A 16,459-nucleotide genomic window follows, 5' to 3' on the forward strand; every position below is an offset into this window, starting at 1 on the left:
TGACGGACGAATAATATTATATATTATAACTTTCAAAATAAATGTAATTTTAGTATATCCACTTATTTTTGTCGGACATCGATAATATTCGATAACTGACTTCACTTTAGATCTAAAACAAAACGCTTTCAGTGCGCAATCCGATTATCGATCGGCACACCAAATAAAATTGTGTACGACATAGGGCCACAATTCGTTTCAGAGATACCTACTCTGTATATTCGGATCTAATTTCATGAATTCTATGGAAATTCATTTCGTCTCATTTCATTTATTTAATTATTATTATCTTTTATTATTATATTTGTACCTTTTGATTATTTTGTACCTATCAACGACAAAATACTTATATATTTTTACTTATTTTAATTTACACATGTTTGTTTTAATTTACACATATTTTGTTGTTTAACTTTAGATTTTAAACAGTATGGAGTCTATAGTAATAAGTAATTTAGTTTGTACCTATTTTCATAGGTCACTATGGGGGTTCTAAGTCAACCAAGTAAAACGAGACATCTACATGACTCAAGGTTAGTATTTTTATCTTAGATTAGTTATCACGACCAACACATCACCGGCTCGGATGATTGCGTATCTCGCGACAGGCTTGCGAAAGGCGTAAATCTCGCGATCATTGCTGTCAAGTGTCCGGCTAGAGAGAGACAGCAATAGCCACAAAGCAAAATAAGAAGAAGAAGAAAGACAGCAAATGCACTATCGCATTGCTATTTTATTTTATTTTATTTTATTTGTTTTTTGCAATCAACAGCGATATATACAATATAATTTTACATAATAACAGACTGAAAATAAGGCCAAATAGGATTACAATTTACAGATTACTTAAATAGATATTAAATATAAATTTATAACAGTACGTTTGATAATTTAAACAAGCTTTACAATAATATAATAATATGAAAATATAAAAGTCAATTAACTAGTAAAAATACCTAGTAGGTGATTAACAACATATGTGTATGTGTGTATGTGTGAGTGTATGTATGGCTGTGTGTGTGTGGGTGTGTGTTTGTGTGTGGGAGAGAGTGTATGCGTGAGTGCGTGCTTGTGGGTTATGATATTATGCGGATTTATGTACTATTATAGATACTAGTATAATTATTATCAGTTACATATTATTATTTTTCCGATGCAGTTTAATTATTTCCTTTTTTAATTGCATTTTGGACAGGTGAAAAAGGTCGAAGTCTGAGTAAATTTTATTATAGGTTCGCGCCAGGCGTAAAATTATGGAATTTTGGGCGTAGGTTGTATTTGATTTCGGTACACACAATAGCTATTGCTGTCACGTTGCTGTCACTACTGCAATGTTTTACGTTATCACCCCGCGGGTTGGCCGTTTGGGTTTGGCTATAGTCTACCACGCTGGCCAGGTGTGAATTGGCAGAGGTCGCACACTTTTGAGAATATTATAGCGAATCCTCAGCCATGCAGATGCAGCCATGCAGCATGTCCTCAAGATGAAACCCTTATAAGATTACTTTGTCGTCTCTGTCTGTCAGTCTGTCCGGCTGTGCGTGTCTGTTAAAAAAACCTATAGGGTACTTCCCGTTGACCTAGAATAATAAAATTTGGTAGGTAAGTAAGTAGGTCTTATAGCACAAGTTAAGGAATAAATCCGAAAACCATGATTTTGTGGTTCCATCACAGAAAAAAAATGTGTTCATGTACAAATATTAGTATTTTCAATTTTCAAAGTTAGATAACTATGTATAACCAGTGTGGTATCATATTATGAAAGGACTCTATTTGTACATTCTAAAACAGATTTTTATTTATTTTATGCATTACTAGTTTTTGATTTATCGTGCAAAATATTGAAAATATACGACTGTAATACGGAACCCTCTCGGTGCGCGAGTCTGACTCGCACTCGGCCGGTTTTTTTAGTTATTATGTAGTACCAATAAAGCACATCTTTATTGTTTACTATTAATAATTTTTTTTTCCAGATAATAATCTGCTTTGTCCAGTCTACTACAAAGTCCTTACCTACTGTGAAGGAATATACTGTAATCTCTCTACATTAGTTAAAAGTTCCAAGCAAAAAATATGTCAATTGATAAATTAAATAAATTTAAAGTAATAATTATTGCATTTGTTTGATATTCCGTCTCATTTGTTGATTTTATTAGTTCTACGAAAATTATACGATTTCAAACTTGTTATAACATTGGTAGAGATTTTATTACGATGTACCATCGTAATTAGTATTAAGGTAATTTCACCATTCGGGACAATACTTCTAGCTAAGAGTAATTAGATAACTGGAATAATTAAGACGAGAAACTTCATTAAATGTTTGTGATAATAATAGTTAAATATTTCGCATACCAGATGAAGACCTACTCTTCGAAGCGTTATAATATAATATTATGGTGCCATAAAATTTGAATGTAATGTAATTGTTGTAGTTAGGAATCTATTTACCATGTTTTTTTTGCTTACTGAGCTTTTCTTACTATCAAATGATTGCAGATTATTATATCTCAATTTACTTAATGGTCGTCGTCGTTTCAACCGATAGACTTCCACAACTGGATGATGGTCCTGAGGCACTCCTTAATCATCATGTCAAATAGTTTTTTTCAATTATAAATCACTTGTAAAGCGTCTGTTTAGCAATCTTCTTTAATACCATGTGCCAAAAATGGTTTGATTTAATTTAATTTCTGCCACTGCCATTTTGTTTGCTTTTTTATCCTTATTCTTAAGATAAGTAGATAGCGCTCATCTTTTATAAGGCGACGAATATTCTACTTCTAAGAACTTAGATATTATAATACAATACAATTATTTTTATTTGTAATATTTTTCAAGAATGTACATTGTTTTATCCAAATCAACTGCGGTCGCATTTAACTTAAATATATCGCCAGTGATTTGTTTATCTCTTTCTACAAATTTTATATACTATTAAAATCGATGTTCATGGAATATGTTTGTTGTATTGAGCTTAGCTATGAGGAATACTGAGGCACTATATGCAACTTTTAAACGTGGTTATTATAAAATCACCTACCTACTGATAAAATTATTTTACTTACAACGTTATGATAATTAATAATACTGAAATAAAGAAATATATCAAAACTAAAAAAATATAATTTTCAATTATAAAAGCATTATAGTTATAATTATTTAAATTCATTTAAAAGTTGTCATAGTAGCCTACATGTTATTATTTAAGGTTTACATGTGTACTGAAGCTAAGTGAACAAATAACAATAAAATGAGAACTATCAATAAAATATTTGTTTTATTATACCTGCCTCAAATATCTACTCACCATCTTTCTATTTAATAAATAATTACTTGAATTATTACGCATTATTAAATAATGAAGAACTAGAGTAACTGACATATAGGTCAACGGGTTGCGAAGCTGAAGTGGCAATGGGTAGGGCACATAGTTCGTAAAACCGATAGACGTTGGGGTCTCAAGGTGCTGAAATGGCGAGCTCGCACCGGAAAACGCAGCATTGGAACACTAGGTGGACAGACGACATCAGACGAGTCGCAGAGAGCCGTTGGATTCAGGCAACGTAAGACCGTGGCGTGTGGAAGTCCCTACAAGAGACCTATGTGAAGCAGTGGACGTCTGTCGGTTGATGATGATTAAATGATAGTTTTCCAAGTCTATTTGTAGGGTCCCTGGACTTTTTGCAGTAACCTTTCCCGTAAGCCCTTTAGGTTGCAATCTTCCAACCAATTTATACATTTCTTTTCAGCACTGTAATAAATATCGTTAGGCACAACAGTTACAAATGGATCTGAACGATCTGATCGTATCACTAAAAAGTCATTTCTGCCTGTTTTCTGTACGTACGGCTTTTGTAGTCTAGCCCTTTGAGCCAAAGTGTTTAAGAGTTCGGTTTCTACTATTCCTGCTAACAAGTGATCTTTCACATTCACTACAGGAGTTTTTGGTTCCTGCCACGTAACTTCCTGCCGCAGCCAGTCCTTGAATTGATCAACATTTTTATCATTTGACAAAGTTTTGTATAAATATCTCATTTGTTCACTATTACTATCGTCATTTCTACGATTAATAATATTATCTTTAGCACGTGAAATGGCACCAAACAATTTTAAAAGGTACGCATGCTGAAAATCTTCTTCGTCTGAATCACGTATATTAATCCTTTTAGAGTGTACTAAAGAAAGAATTAATTCTGAAACAACCAATATTGCTATTAGTTGGAAACGTCTCATGGTATCTCAAATATTTAGAAATGTGTTCCTAGTCTTGTTAATTAATTAAATGTATGGAATATGTAGTTGAATTGCCTGTACTCGACCTATACTCGTAATAAAATGCTCTATGCAAGTAAAATTATATAAGCGGCAAATATTTCTAATTCGAAAAATTAATCAGCCGTGAAATTCAATCGAGTAAATATAATTAACAAAGTTATTTATTACTTCAGTCATATTAATTCATTTATTTAATTTTGTTGGATATAATAAAAGTATTTTATATTGCTCGTCCATAATGAGATAGGTATTTACATAAACTATGGATGCCTTTCCTACGCTAGACATGTGCAGGTGCTACGTTACTAAACATCGGATGTATGTCAAACCATTGCTCAGCACTCTGCGCTTGGCTACATCGCACATACTCTAGTGGAAGGGCTATCTAAATTCATTTCGAAAGAGCAATTTGAAAACGCTCAAAAGTGCTCAAGTTTTATAAGCCGTGGTCACGACGGCACTGCAGTGCTGCAAGAGATGAAGTTCAAGCTGTTGGAATATCGATAATTCAAAACTATCATATTAATCATTTTACATAAGCTGTGATAGCCTAGTGGTTAGGACATCCGCCTTCTAATCGGAGGTCGGGGGCTCGATCCCGGGCACGCACTTCTAACTTTTCGGAGCTATGTGCGTTTTATTTAAATATCACTTGCTTTTACGGTGAAGGAAAACATCGTAAGGAAACCTGCATGCCTGAGAGTTCTCCATAATGTTCTCAAAGGTGTGTGAAATCTACTAATCCGCACATGGCCAGCGTGGTAGACTATGGCCAAAACCCTTCTCACTCTGAGAGGAGGAGACCCGAACTCTGTATTGAGCCGGTGATAGGATGATCATGATGCTATTAATCATTTGCATTATAAGTAATATGTATGTCACAAAACCACGAAACAAGGCTGAAATTGTTTGCATATAGTAGTAGGGTCAGCAACAAAGCTACGTTTGCATCCGTCCATAGTCGCTTGTACTGGCAGGTGCAAAAATAGCTTTGTTGCTGACTATGCCACGACTGTTTCAGTTTCTCCAATATTCATAATATAAGAGCTGGCACGCACTACCAGTGCATTGAGTTGCGGTACGTTCATAATTCGCAGAACTCAAATGTATCAAAATCCGGTGCAGAATTAATTCCGCAGCGATTCCATATTGTTCTATAGTTCACAGATTTTGCGGAAAAAAATGTACGGAAATTTACCGTGGTGCGCCTAGGTATTTTTCTTTACCACCCTTTTTAGGTAATTTTCATAACAGCCCATTCCCACTTGTCGGCTGTCGGACTTGGATTTCAATTGGCATTTGTCTGAAACCGATGTTGTGTCGATGCCGACAAGAAAGTATATATAACTAGCTGATACCCGCACGACTTCGTCCGCGTGGATTTAGTTTTTTAAAAATCCCGTGGGAACTCTTTGATTTTCCGGGATAAAAAGTAGCCTCTGTCCTTCCCCGGGACGCAAGCTATATATGTACCAAATTTCGTCCAAATCGGTTGAACGGATGGGCCGTGAAAGGCTAGCAGACAGACAGTCAGACAGACAGACAAACAGACTATATTTATATTATTTATAATATTAGTATGGGTGTTATTATTTATTAAAAATAAATAATAATAATAATTATGTGTTTTATTTTCTTCTCCTAGGTATATAGTGATGAAAAATAGTATGTCACTTGGGGCCAAAATATTTTGTTCTTGAGGAGCGTAGGTATATTGAACTCCTCGCTACGCTCTGAATTCAAAATAACGCCCTTGGAGGTAACAAATTATCATTTTGGCCTCCTTTAACACAAATAACTTTTGTTTACTCCTAGGACAAAATATACTTATTTATGCAAGGTTTCACAAATTTTTCGAACATAATAAATTATTATTCAACTTACTTTTGTGATCTATACTACTTATAATAAATAAATCTTCTAAATAAACTCATTCTTAGATTATACTCTTATAATAGGTAGGTACGTATTTTTTTGTTTATTAACAAAAAATAACTTATACCCGATGGCTTTATGACGTACAACAATAAAAACACAGGTAAATTATATTTTTTTAATATCTAAAATTTTCCTCCGTGTCGAAGTAACAAACAAAAAAAAAATGAGCTTTTATTTTGCAGTATTAAAATAAAATGCCTTGTTATTATAATCTTTTTCGGCGAAATTCGTACTAAATAATTGTTATTTTCGTGAGAAATAATCCTTACTAAAAGGCACAGTGTAAGATCCTACTTAAGAATCTAATTGAGACTAAGCATACTTGGGAATATAATTGAGATTTCTTGCAAAAAATCGAACGAATGAAAAACAAAAAGAGACTCAATAGCTCAACGTTTAGAGTCGGAGGTTCAACCCTTTCACACGTACGTTAATCCGCCGCTGTAGATAAGTAGGTAGTTATGAAAACAAAAACAAATGAGTTTAAATTCAACTTTACTGCCATAAGTCACCAACATCAAGCCAAAAAATCAGTTACCCAACTTCGATGGAACGACAATATGCGAAAAATCAAACTAATAAAAGCTTTTAAAAATGGGATTTAGAGGTAACCCATTGAATGCGTTATCCATTTCGGTTGGATTCCCGAATTTCAAAATAAGTACGTGGATAAAAATTTCTCGACACAGAGATTCAATTGTGTCGTGCCCATACAGAGAGAGAGCCAGAGCGTGCGAGGCCTCCGTTATTGTATAAAAGCTGAAAGTTACTCTGCGTTCCCCAACCCGCAAACTAAAAGTTTACGGGTGTCAGGCAGGGGGTTGCCAAGATACTAAGTATCTGGCAATGTATGACGTGATATCTTTTACTATTCTGAAGAAATTATAAAAAAATTAGACTTTATACTTGATGAAGGATTTTTTACACCTTACCTGTTATCTCCCAAAGCCACCATGATCCAAACTTCGTAGTCGCTGATAGTTCTTCCCTGTGTTGCGGACAATACACGGAGAAACTTTCAGTTATATAAAATAACAAAGGTCTAGCACGCGCTGGCTCTTAGTCCAACACAATATACTTCAAATATGGTATAAAATGATTTATCGTATAAGGCGCTTGTCCCAGCGCCGGCGTGGATTGATAGTTGATAGTTGACTGATGCTCTCTTAGGGGTCAAAAATCAGTACACTTATCATATCAGTACCCTTATCATAAATGCGAAAGTGTGATTGTTTGTTGATTTATTGGTTTGTTGATTTGTCCTTCAATCACATCGCAATGGTGCAACGGTTTGACGTGATTCTTTGCATGACGTTGTTAATTTGACGACGTGTTATTATGACGTAGGCATCCGCTAAGAAAGGACTTTTGAAAATTCAACCCCTAAGGGGGTGAAATAGGGGGTTGAAATTTGTATAGTCCACACGGACGAAGTCACGAGCACAAGCTAGTTATAACTAAACTCGTTTCTCTCTATTCATTGGCGGTCGGACAAGTGTCTAATATTGGGGGATACAAATAAACCGGTATCCACGGTTACACTTACTAAAAACCGTCCGTGCGTATTAAGTGTCGGCTGATTACCTCTATTCAGGTTCAATAGATTATTCTTACTTAGATCCAGTTGCATAACAGGTGGTTAAAGTTAAGTCACGGTTACGGTTAACTACGGTTACTTTTACCGTCAAAAACCAATATTGTTGTACATGAATGATGATTTGTGCAACTCATTTTGTTTTTAATTGGCGGTCAAAGTTTAACCGTAATTAAAATGTAACTTTGATTCATATTTATCTAGAACTAGCTGACCCGGCGAACTTCGTACTGCCTAACAGTCAATTCTTAAATTTTTTATGTTTTTTAATATTAATTCTGGTATTCGGGACACCAGGTCATCCTTTATTGTATGGTATTAAAGTCCAAATTGACTTTTAAGTATTATTACAAATCTTTTGTACGGGAATTTAGAAAAGTGTTGTTTTAGACTTTTTCAGGATTTTTTTCTCTCCGTAAGTACCATCCTCGTACTTTAAGGAATATTATGAAAAAATAATTAGCGAAATCGGTTCAGCTGTTCTCGAGATTTGCGATCAGCAACACATTCTGCGATTCATTTTTATATAATATAGAGAAGAAGAAGATATTTTAACGAAAACTTCAAAAAGGCCTTTTTGGCGTTTTTGTTAAATTCTTGATATTGCTGGCAGATTACACCTAAATTATTATTGTTATTTATGGACGGACGACGACGGTGCGTTTCCTCTAAAGTACGACAAATTATTATTTATGAGGTCTGATTCTGCAGAATTTCAACTTTAGACCTAACTATGGCACAGTTTCAGACCTTTTTTTAGAGTCTTACTGGAAAGAGTTTTAAAGTTTGTATTCAGTGTTCAAAATTATAACCTTGGACTCAGTTTTAGACCAATTTGCTTAAAAATAAGTTCTGAAGTGAATCAAAAGAGTTTTGTTCTTCTTAATTAATATAATTTAAAACAGCATCTTCTCTTTTGGTTTGTAAGTTAGAAAGAAATCTCTGTACTGTGGCACTTGTACGGGCGATTGGCCTGGTAATCCACAGTTGGTTAGAGTCTCGCGGACTTTCTCCTCATCCAGTTCTTTGGTTTCACATACGTCTGTGAGAAATTCGTTCCATTCGTCCCAATTTAGTTCTGTTTTACTAAAACAATTCCAAACAATTAAAGCGTAAACCTTAGTTAGGTTTGCGTCGTAGTGTCAACACCACAGTATACTGCATACATTTTAAATTATCACCCACCATTTTAACTATATGTGTCAACTGTCATGTCAAAAGTACGATTTTAGTCCTTATCATAAAGATAAATCGTGCTTTTGACATTACAGTTGACGCATAGTGCTAAAATGGTGAGTGAGTTCTCATTGTACGGACTATATTTATAATAGGGTTAGTAGCGGTATTATATTACTCGCTTCGATGACGGTAAAGGAAAATATCGTGAGAAAACCTGTATGCCAGAAGTTTTCCTATTATGTTCCCATAGATGTGTGACGTTTGCCAATCTAGACTTAGCCAGCGTGGTGAACTATGTAAACACATTTTTTTTATTTATTTATATACAAGTTAGCCCTTGACTGCAATCTCACCTGGTGGTAAGTGATGATGCAGTCTAAGATGATAGCGGGCTAACCTGGAAGGGGTATAGCAGTTTTTATTAAACCCATACCCCTTTGGTTTCTACACGGCATCGTACCGGAACGCTAAATCGCTTGGCGGCACGGCTTTGCTGGTAGGGTGGTAACTAGCCACGGCCGAAGCCAGACCAGACCAGAAATTTAGAAATTATAAAATTCCAAACCCCTGCCAGGAATCGAACCCGGGACCTCCCACTATTAAGACCACAGCGCTCACCACTGCGCCAGGGAGGTTGTCAATATATATATTGTGTAATAAATAAAAATAGCCTTTATTTCCAAAACATGCATCAATATTCATATTAGATAACATTAAGTTGTGTCCTTTACAGTATAATATTTCATTGAATTAGATTATTATATATTAGTTACACCTATTTACATATTTGATATAAGTTATTACATTTCTAATATTTACCTACTATGAGTTTATATTGTTTAAAGTTTTTTTTTTTTTTTTTTTTAAATTATGTCCCGTGTCTCGGATTGCCTGTTGGCAAAAAAGACGTGGAAGTGTTCTCCGAGATAATGACCGTGCATATATTGTGTAGTGGCACATAAAAAAAAATGGCGAGTCCTTTTTAAAAATTTACGCATTATATAAAAGGACCTATTTGAACATACTTAAAAGGTATAGTCCGTACAAAATATTTACTAGCTATTACTCGGCATTTCAACCTTAAGACTGAGTAAAATCATCGTGGAGAGCCCTTGTTCTAATTAATTGAGATTTCACTCACGTTGTATTTGCAAAATTACGCCTTCACATAATAATATACTAGCTGATGCCCGCGACTTCGTACGCATAGATTTAGGTTTTTCAAAATCCTGTGAAAAATTGTTGATTTTCCGAGATAAAGTAGCCTATGTCACTTTCCAAGTCCTAAACTATACCCATGCAAAAATTACGTCGATCCGTTGCTCCCTTGCGACGAGATTGAAGGACAAACCAACAAACCAATAAACAAACCAGCAAACAAACACACTTTCGCATTTATAATATTATGGGTAGTGATAATATTATGGTTTGTGATGGTAGGCTAGTGAAGACGTCCGCCTCCTATTGGTTATGCGCGTTGTAAGCAATTTATTATCACTTGCCTTAAAAGTGAAGGAAAACATCGTGAGGAAACCTGCTTCACCGAGAGTTTCCATAATGTTCTCAAAGGTGTGTGAAGTCTGCCGAAATGCACTTTGGCAGCGTGGCAGACTATGACTTAACCCTTCTCATTCTGAAAGGAGACCCTTGGTGGGACTTGGACCCATTAGTGGTCCAGCAATGGATTGATCATGATGATGATGATGCGCAGAATGGCCTTTTCACAAAATTTCCTTTCTTGTAGCAAATTTCTCAGAATGTTTATTTCTCAAAGTCCTTTACTAGAAATGTCCTAATGCCCAACAAAGTACCTACCAGTAAAACAATCCATACTAAGTACTTATTACTAATATTATAAATGCGAAAGTGTTTCTGTCTGCCTGTCTGCTATCTTTTCACGGCTCAACAGTTTAACCGATTTTGATGAAATTCGGTACAGAGTTAGCCTACATCCCAGGGAAACACACAGCCTATTTTTTATCCTGAAAAAATAACACATTCCTACAAAAAAGCGGAAAAGTTAATAAGTTATGCGTTACTTAGCTGCATTCATACCTACTAATATTCCATAAAATATTTTTTTTTTTATTAAAACAGTTTATACACTACGTATAATAATAAGCAATCACTGAAATTTAAGCGGGCAAAGCCGTGGGTAAAAGCTAGTACAAAAATAAAATTAATACATATTTGCATTCTACCTAATACCACATTACTAAGCCTGACTCTACGTCTTATTTACGTGTATTTGTAAAATTACACCTCCGCCTAATGTTATGGTGGTTAATATACAGGGTAATAAGCAATATCAAAAAATTTCCTATACACGTAATAGGAAATTTTTTGGTATTTATAGGAAACATCAGCATATTATTTAAATTAGTCGAATGCTTTAAAGGTTACATGACAATAAGGGATTTTCATCCCCCGCCACCTTCACAAACGAGGATGTTTTTGCACTCGTTGCTATTTTTAGTGAAATGAAATGAAAATCTTTTTTATTCGTATAAACTTTTACAAGTGCTTACGAATAGTCGGATGCATCTACCACTGGTTCGGAATGCCTTTCCTGCCGAGAAGTGTAGTGTAGTGTTCTTAGGCTATCACCACTTATATATCTCCAAAGATATATAAGTGGTGATAGCCTTGTGGTCCAGCCGTCTGCCTTCTATTCCGGAGACTGGGGGTTCGATCCCGGGCACGAACTTCTAACTTTTCGGAGTTATGTGCGTTTTAAGCAATTAATTTTCACTTTACCTGTGAACGAAAACATCGTGAGGGAACTTGCATGGTTTGATTCCCTCGACGGATCTTGACAGACAACGAAGTGATCCTAAGTAATTTCTTTTTCCCTGGACATCATAATCGTCATCATGATCACCAACCCATTACCAGTTCACTAATGAGCACAGATCTCCTCTCAAAATGAGAAGAGTTTGGCCAAAGTCCACCACGCGGGCCAAGTGTGAATCGGCAGACTTCATAACTTGACTTGAGAACATTATGGAGAACTTTCAGGCATGCCGGTTTCCTCACGATGTTTTCCTTCATCGTTATATTTGATGGCGTGATACTTAATTGCTTGAAACGCACATAGCACTAAAAAGCTAGAGGTGCGTGCCCGTGTCCAAGACTTTAACTCACCTAAATTTATTAAACGCAATTCCGGTATCGGTCATTGTTAATTTTCTATCGTCCAACAGCTTAGCCTGCCTGAACCAGAAGTCTGAGAAATATAGTGTGATAGTTTTGCCATCTCTCTTCTTGTCCATCATCTTGGCAAACTCATAAAACTGCCCATCAAGTGTCGCTGGCTCTTCCTCTCCCATATTAGGATTTTAGATCGGATTTAGATTAGAGATTCAGATCTCTTTAAAAGAGAATAATAATAATTGATGCAAGTATTATTCTCACTTGAGTAAACTTCTAATTACGTGAATTTCTACTTGTTATTATCTATACTAATAGCGATTGACTTTAATCTGATTAAAATTAATCAAATTAGCTAGTTGATTAAAAAATTAATTGATTAAACAAATGCCAACACTGGTACCTACCTAGAGATATTTATCCAATAGGTAATAGCTGGCCTACCTACGCCAGAGTGTTTCTAATAATAATCATTTCTTAGTGGGGTCTACATTATAAGGAAAACCTAAAATCCTTGACATTCTTGCAGTCAGTTTATCCTTTTAAATGTCTAGTTCAACAATTAAAAAAATTAAAATAAGTATTAATGATTGAAAGAAACATTACAATTTCTTTTTTATTAGCCACGTTAAATGACTTATATTCCCCTTTCCTCTCCAACTAAGCGCCAGGCTTGTGCTAGGAGTAGGTACGACAGTAGTGCAACGGGCGGGGTTTGAACCGTCGACCTTTCGGTTTTCAGTCCACTCCTTTACCGGTTGAGCTATTGAGGCTCTAAATTATGATGAGTTTACTAACAATGCACCAACGTGCCCAATTTTTGCAGAGATCACACACAGATGTACAAGTTTCAAGTTTCCGGTAGTCCAACAATGGCAATGTATTTGATAATATTTTAAAGTTAAAAATACAGTTTTATTAACTGTGAAACAACTTATAAAAATTAAGAACCAATAAAATAAACTCAAGATTATTTAATAAACTAGCAGTATCTTATTTATAACTACAATATAACAATGATCTATGGTATCGATAAAACTTATGGTTGCTATAGATACGACAGTGTTACCCTGTCACAACCACCAAAAAACAGCTAGCCACTATCGACATAGGAGGTAATAATCTAAAACTTTGCTAGCCACATGACATGGCAGCATCATGGCAGATACTTTTGCCTTTGCAATTGCCATTTCATATAAATTATGTAAAAACCATTGATTTCCATTACTTCGTAAGGACAGGGCCATTGAACAAGCAAAATGGCACCGACTCATGCATTGGTCCTAAAACGTTTATTTAGCACCAATGCAACCTCAGTGACGTCTGGATTTCAAACGCGTCATTCATTAGTATCTAAGAGGTGGCGCTGATTTATTTGGTTCCTAAACCGTGAAAAATTTTGTTCGCTTGGGCATATCTTTTTATTTATATCGATGGTAAAAACAGTGTAATTTTTTAATTGTTAGTAGGTACTACATACAAATTTTTATGTGAATATTATGGAATATTATCATCGATGTAAATATTATAGATTTTCTATTCTATCTATACTTATAATAAAACTGTAACTAGACGATTTCCATACATTAAATTTTAATCGGAGGAAACATTATTATCAACTAGATGATGCCCACGACTTCGTCCGTGTCATGTGGATTTAGGTTTCTTGAAAATCCCGTGGGAACTCATAAATTTTCATAAAGTTTTTGTCCCGATAATATTAGGAGTTTTTGGGATACGGTATCTAACTTTTTATTGATTTTACTCCTTAACTTCGTGAAATCTGGCTTACAAAGGCTGTACTGACGGATTGGTACCATGTAAGTTTCGTGAAGATTTGATGAAGAGTTTCGGAAATAGAGGGTGGAGATCTTCAACGGGTAACAGCTAATCGATCGCAATCAGTATAATAGCTGTATAATACATAGTATATAGCATAGAATACATTTTCGTTTCTTCCCTATTAGCCACAGGTTTGATTCCGGTAAAAAAAATTAATTCAAGCCTAAATTTCTCAGTGCAATTCAATACCTACTGTATTTCACAATGAATGTTTATTAAATAGGTAGATTCTAATAGTTAAAAATCTTAATATTACCCGAATCATAAATGCGAAAGTGTGTTGGTTTGTCCTTCAGTCACAAGCAAATCGACGTGATTTTTGCATGGATATAGTTAAAGACCTGGATAGTGACATAGGCTACTTTTTATCCCGGAAAATCAAAGAGTTCCCACACAATTTTTAAAAACCTAAAGCTACGTGGACGAAGATACGGGCATCAGCTAGTAATTTAAAAAGAATGGTATTTTATTATATACGATAGTTGTAGCGCTCGTAGCCGCGTAGCGCTGAAGAAACTCTACGCTCACCTACGTAGACAGTTCGAGTCGTTGTCGCGGTAACTGAAAGTGATTCGGAAGCTTTTTTCCTACAGGGTACATACATACTAATATTTTTAAAGCTTTCTTAGTTATATAAGGGAAATATATATCCAAAGCTACCACGTATAATACAATCTTTTACGTACTATCCACGTATTTACAATCAATACATATTTATGTGGGTGGCTATACAATAATATAATAATAGTTATATACTACGCGCCTGTGCGAGTTCTAAGGCACATCCCACTACACTTGCTACACTCATTAAGCTGCATCCTGCAGGAACAGTCGCGTCCACTTAAGCCTTAAGCTACGGGACATATTTTAGTGATTTACAAGTTACAGTTTTAGTGATTTACCAGAGCAGTTCCAATTTGAAAGAAGATGGAGTCAACCAATCAAACTTATAGTTACTTTGTAAGTACCTACAAAAACTTAGCCTTTTTTACCGTGTTTTTATTAAGTCGCTTTCTTGTTCGTTTGTCTCTTCTGTGCAAATTTTACAGTTGATTTCAAACGAATTTTTCTTTGAGCTAGATACGTGAAACTTTAAACATAGGTCGAAGAAAGAAATGAATAAATAAAAAGTTAAAAAGCAGAAAAAAGTCATTTTGAATAAATATATATAAATTAATGCACCCTGGTATGTAAGAAATCACGATCTCCACAGGGACCTTAAGATAGAGTTCGTAAACAAAATCATCCAAAAGTCCGCAGAAGCTCACCAACATCGACTTCGCCATCATGTTAATTTGGAGGCTTTGAAGCTTCTAGATAACATGGACATCAAAGGGAGGCTCAAAAGAACCAAGCCGTTCGAATTAGTGTGAAAAAATGGTGAAAAAGTACATAAGTGCAGCGTTTGTGTAATAGTGCTTGTGCTACTTTATTTTTCTAGGTCACAAGAACATAGTGAACTGTAAGTACGTGTTAGAATAAACTAAGGACAGTTATTGGACTGTAAATTAGATTTAAAAATTAATCATAAGTGAGTTTAAGCTAGAATATATTATATATATATATTTTTAAGCTAGAATAATATTACTTAGTAGCCCATAGGCTAGATGGTAGTAGCAATAAAGCTACTGTTCCGTATGGTTAGATAGGAACTAGTAAAAAAATCTAGAGGTGCTCAACTCAATTTGAGCTTTACGCACTGCCAGTTCAGACTGAACTACAGGAGTAATCGCTACTTAAGGTTTTAAAAGGATAGTAGTTTTCACGGGTTTACACACGAGACTAATCTCGAATCAAACATCATTCTTAAGAACACAATACGTATTTATTATGAAAAAATAAAAATCAGTCACACGTATGACAACTGACAAAACACTGTCCGTTAGACAAATGAACATAAGACACAATTATATTATATAAATAAGTGACACAACTTATTATATCAATTTATAAACGACAACATTATGAATAAATTACACAAAAACACAATAGTATTAATAATGGCAGGGTAATACAGTTTTAAAATTATAAACAAAGTATAGGTACACGAGTTATCTTAATAATTATATACAACACACATACGTTAGAAATGATCACTTACTATTAAGTTCTCATATACGCAAGTTCGTATAATTTTCATAACTGAATAGTTGTAAGCTTTCAGATTATGAATACGGACATTAATACAACCTAAAGTAGTTGGATCTCATAGGACACGATCGTACAATTAAACTTTAGACCTAATAGTTGTAAGTTATTAAGTCATATAAAAAACCTACCTGGTTTAACAAAGACTAAATAGTAAACATCGGTTATGTACGACACGATTATCGTTCACTCGAATGTTAACACTCAGTTTAAACGACGACTGAACGAAAAAGGTTGGGAACCGACGCTTATTATTCACTCGAAATGGTAACAGGCTTGATATAAATGTTGACCGACAGTCGATACATAAAAAAAACATAGAACACT

The 16,459-nt window shown here is 34.8% G+C and overlaps 2 protein-coding genes across 14 annotated transcripts in view; one reads left to right on the forward strand and one right to left on the reverse strand.

Annotated features, from left to right (window-relative positions):
* trol (terribly reduced optic lobes) overlaps positions 1-3,275 on the forward strand; it is a 215,248-nt gene extending 211,973 nt beyond the window's left edge. For all 13 annotated transcript variants that reach the window (XM_069508851.1, XM_069508852.1, XM_069508854.1 and 10 more), the window contains 2 exons: positions 478-533; positions 1,977-3,275. In XM_069508851.1, the coding sequence (XP_069364952.1) occupies positions 478-496 (19 nt within the window). In that variant the 3' untranslated portion in view covers positions 497-533; positions 1,977-3,275. The remainder of the gene's footprint in view (positions 1-477; positions 534-1,976) is intronic.
* A 5,422-nt stretch (positions 3,276-8,697) lies between these two features.
* LOC117995467 (tubulin polymerization-promoting protein homolog) lies at positions 8,698-12,321 on the reverse strand. Its single transcript, XM_034983478.2, has 2 exons — positions 12,137-12,321; positions 8,698-8,899 (listed from the first exon to the last, which is right to left on the reverse strand). The coding sequence occupies exons 1-2, from the start codon at positions 12,319-12,321 to the stop codon at positions 8,710-8,712; spliced, it is 375 nt and encodes a 124-aa protein (XP_034839369.1). The 3' UTR covers positions 8,698-8,709.
* Positions 12,322-16,459: the final 4,138 nt, after the last annotated feature.

Source organism: Maniola hyperantus, chromosome Z (assembly GCF_902806685.2).
Source record: "Maniola hyperantus chromosome Z, iAphHyp1.2, whole genome shotgun sequence".
Taxonomy (NCBI): Eukaryota; Metazoa; Arthropoda; class Insecta; order Lepidoptera; family Nymphalidae; genus Maniola; species Maniola hyperantus.

Excerpts from the sequence above, each read along its gene's own strand:
- LOC117995467 (XM_034983478.2), bottom strand. The coding sequence starts at position 12,321 with ATGGGAGAGGAAGAGCCAGCGACACTTGATGGGCAGTTTTATGAGTTT. Across the intron at positions 8,900-12,136 it reads ATTGCGTTTAATAAATTTAG|TAAAACAGAACTAAATTGGG; the intron begins GTGAGTTAAAGT and ends GAATTGTTTTAG.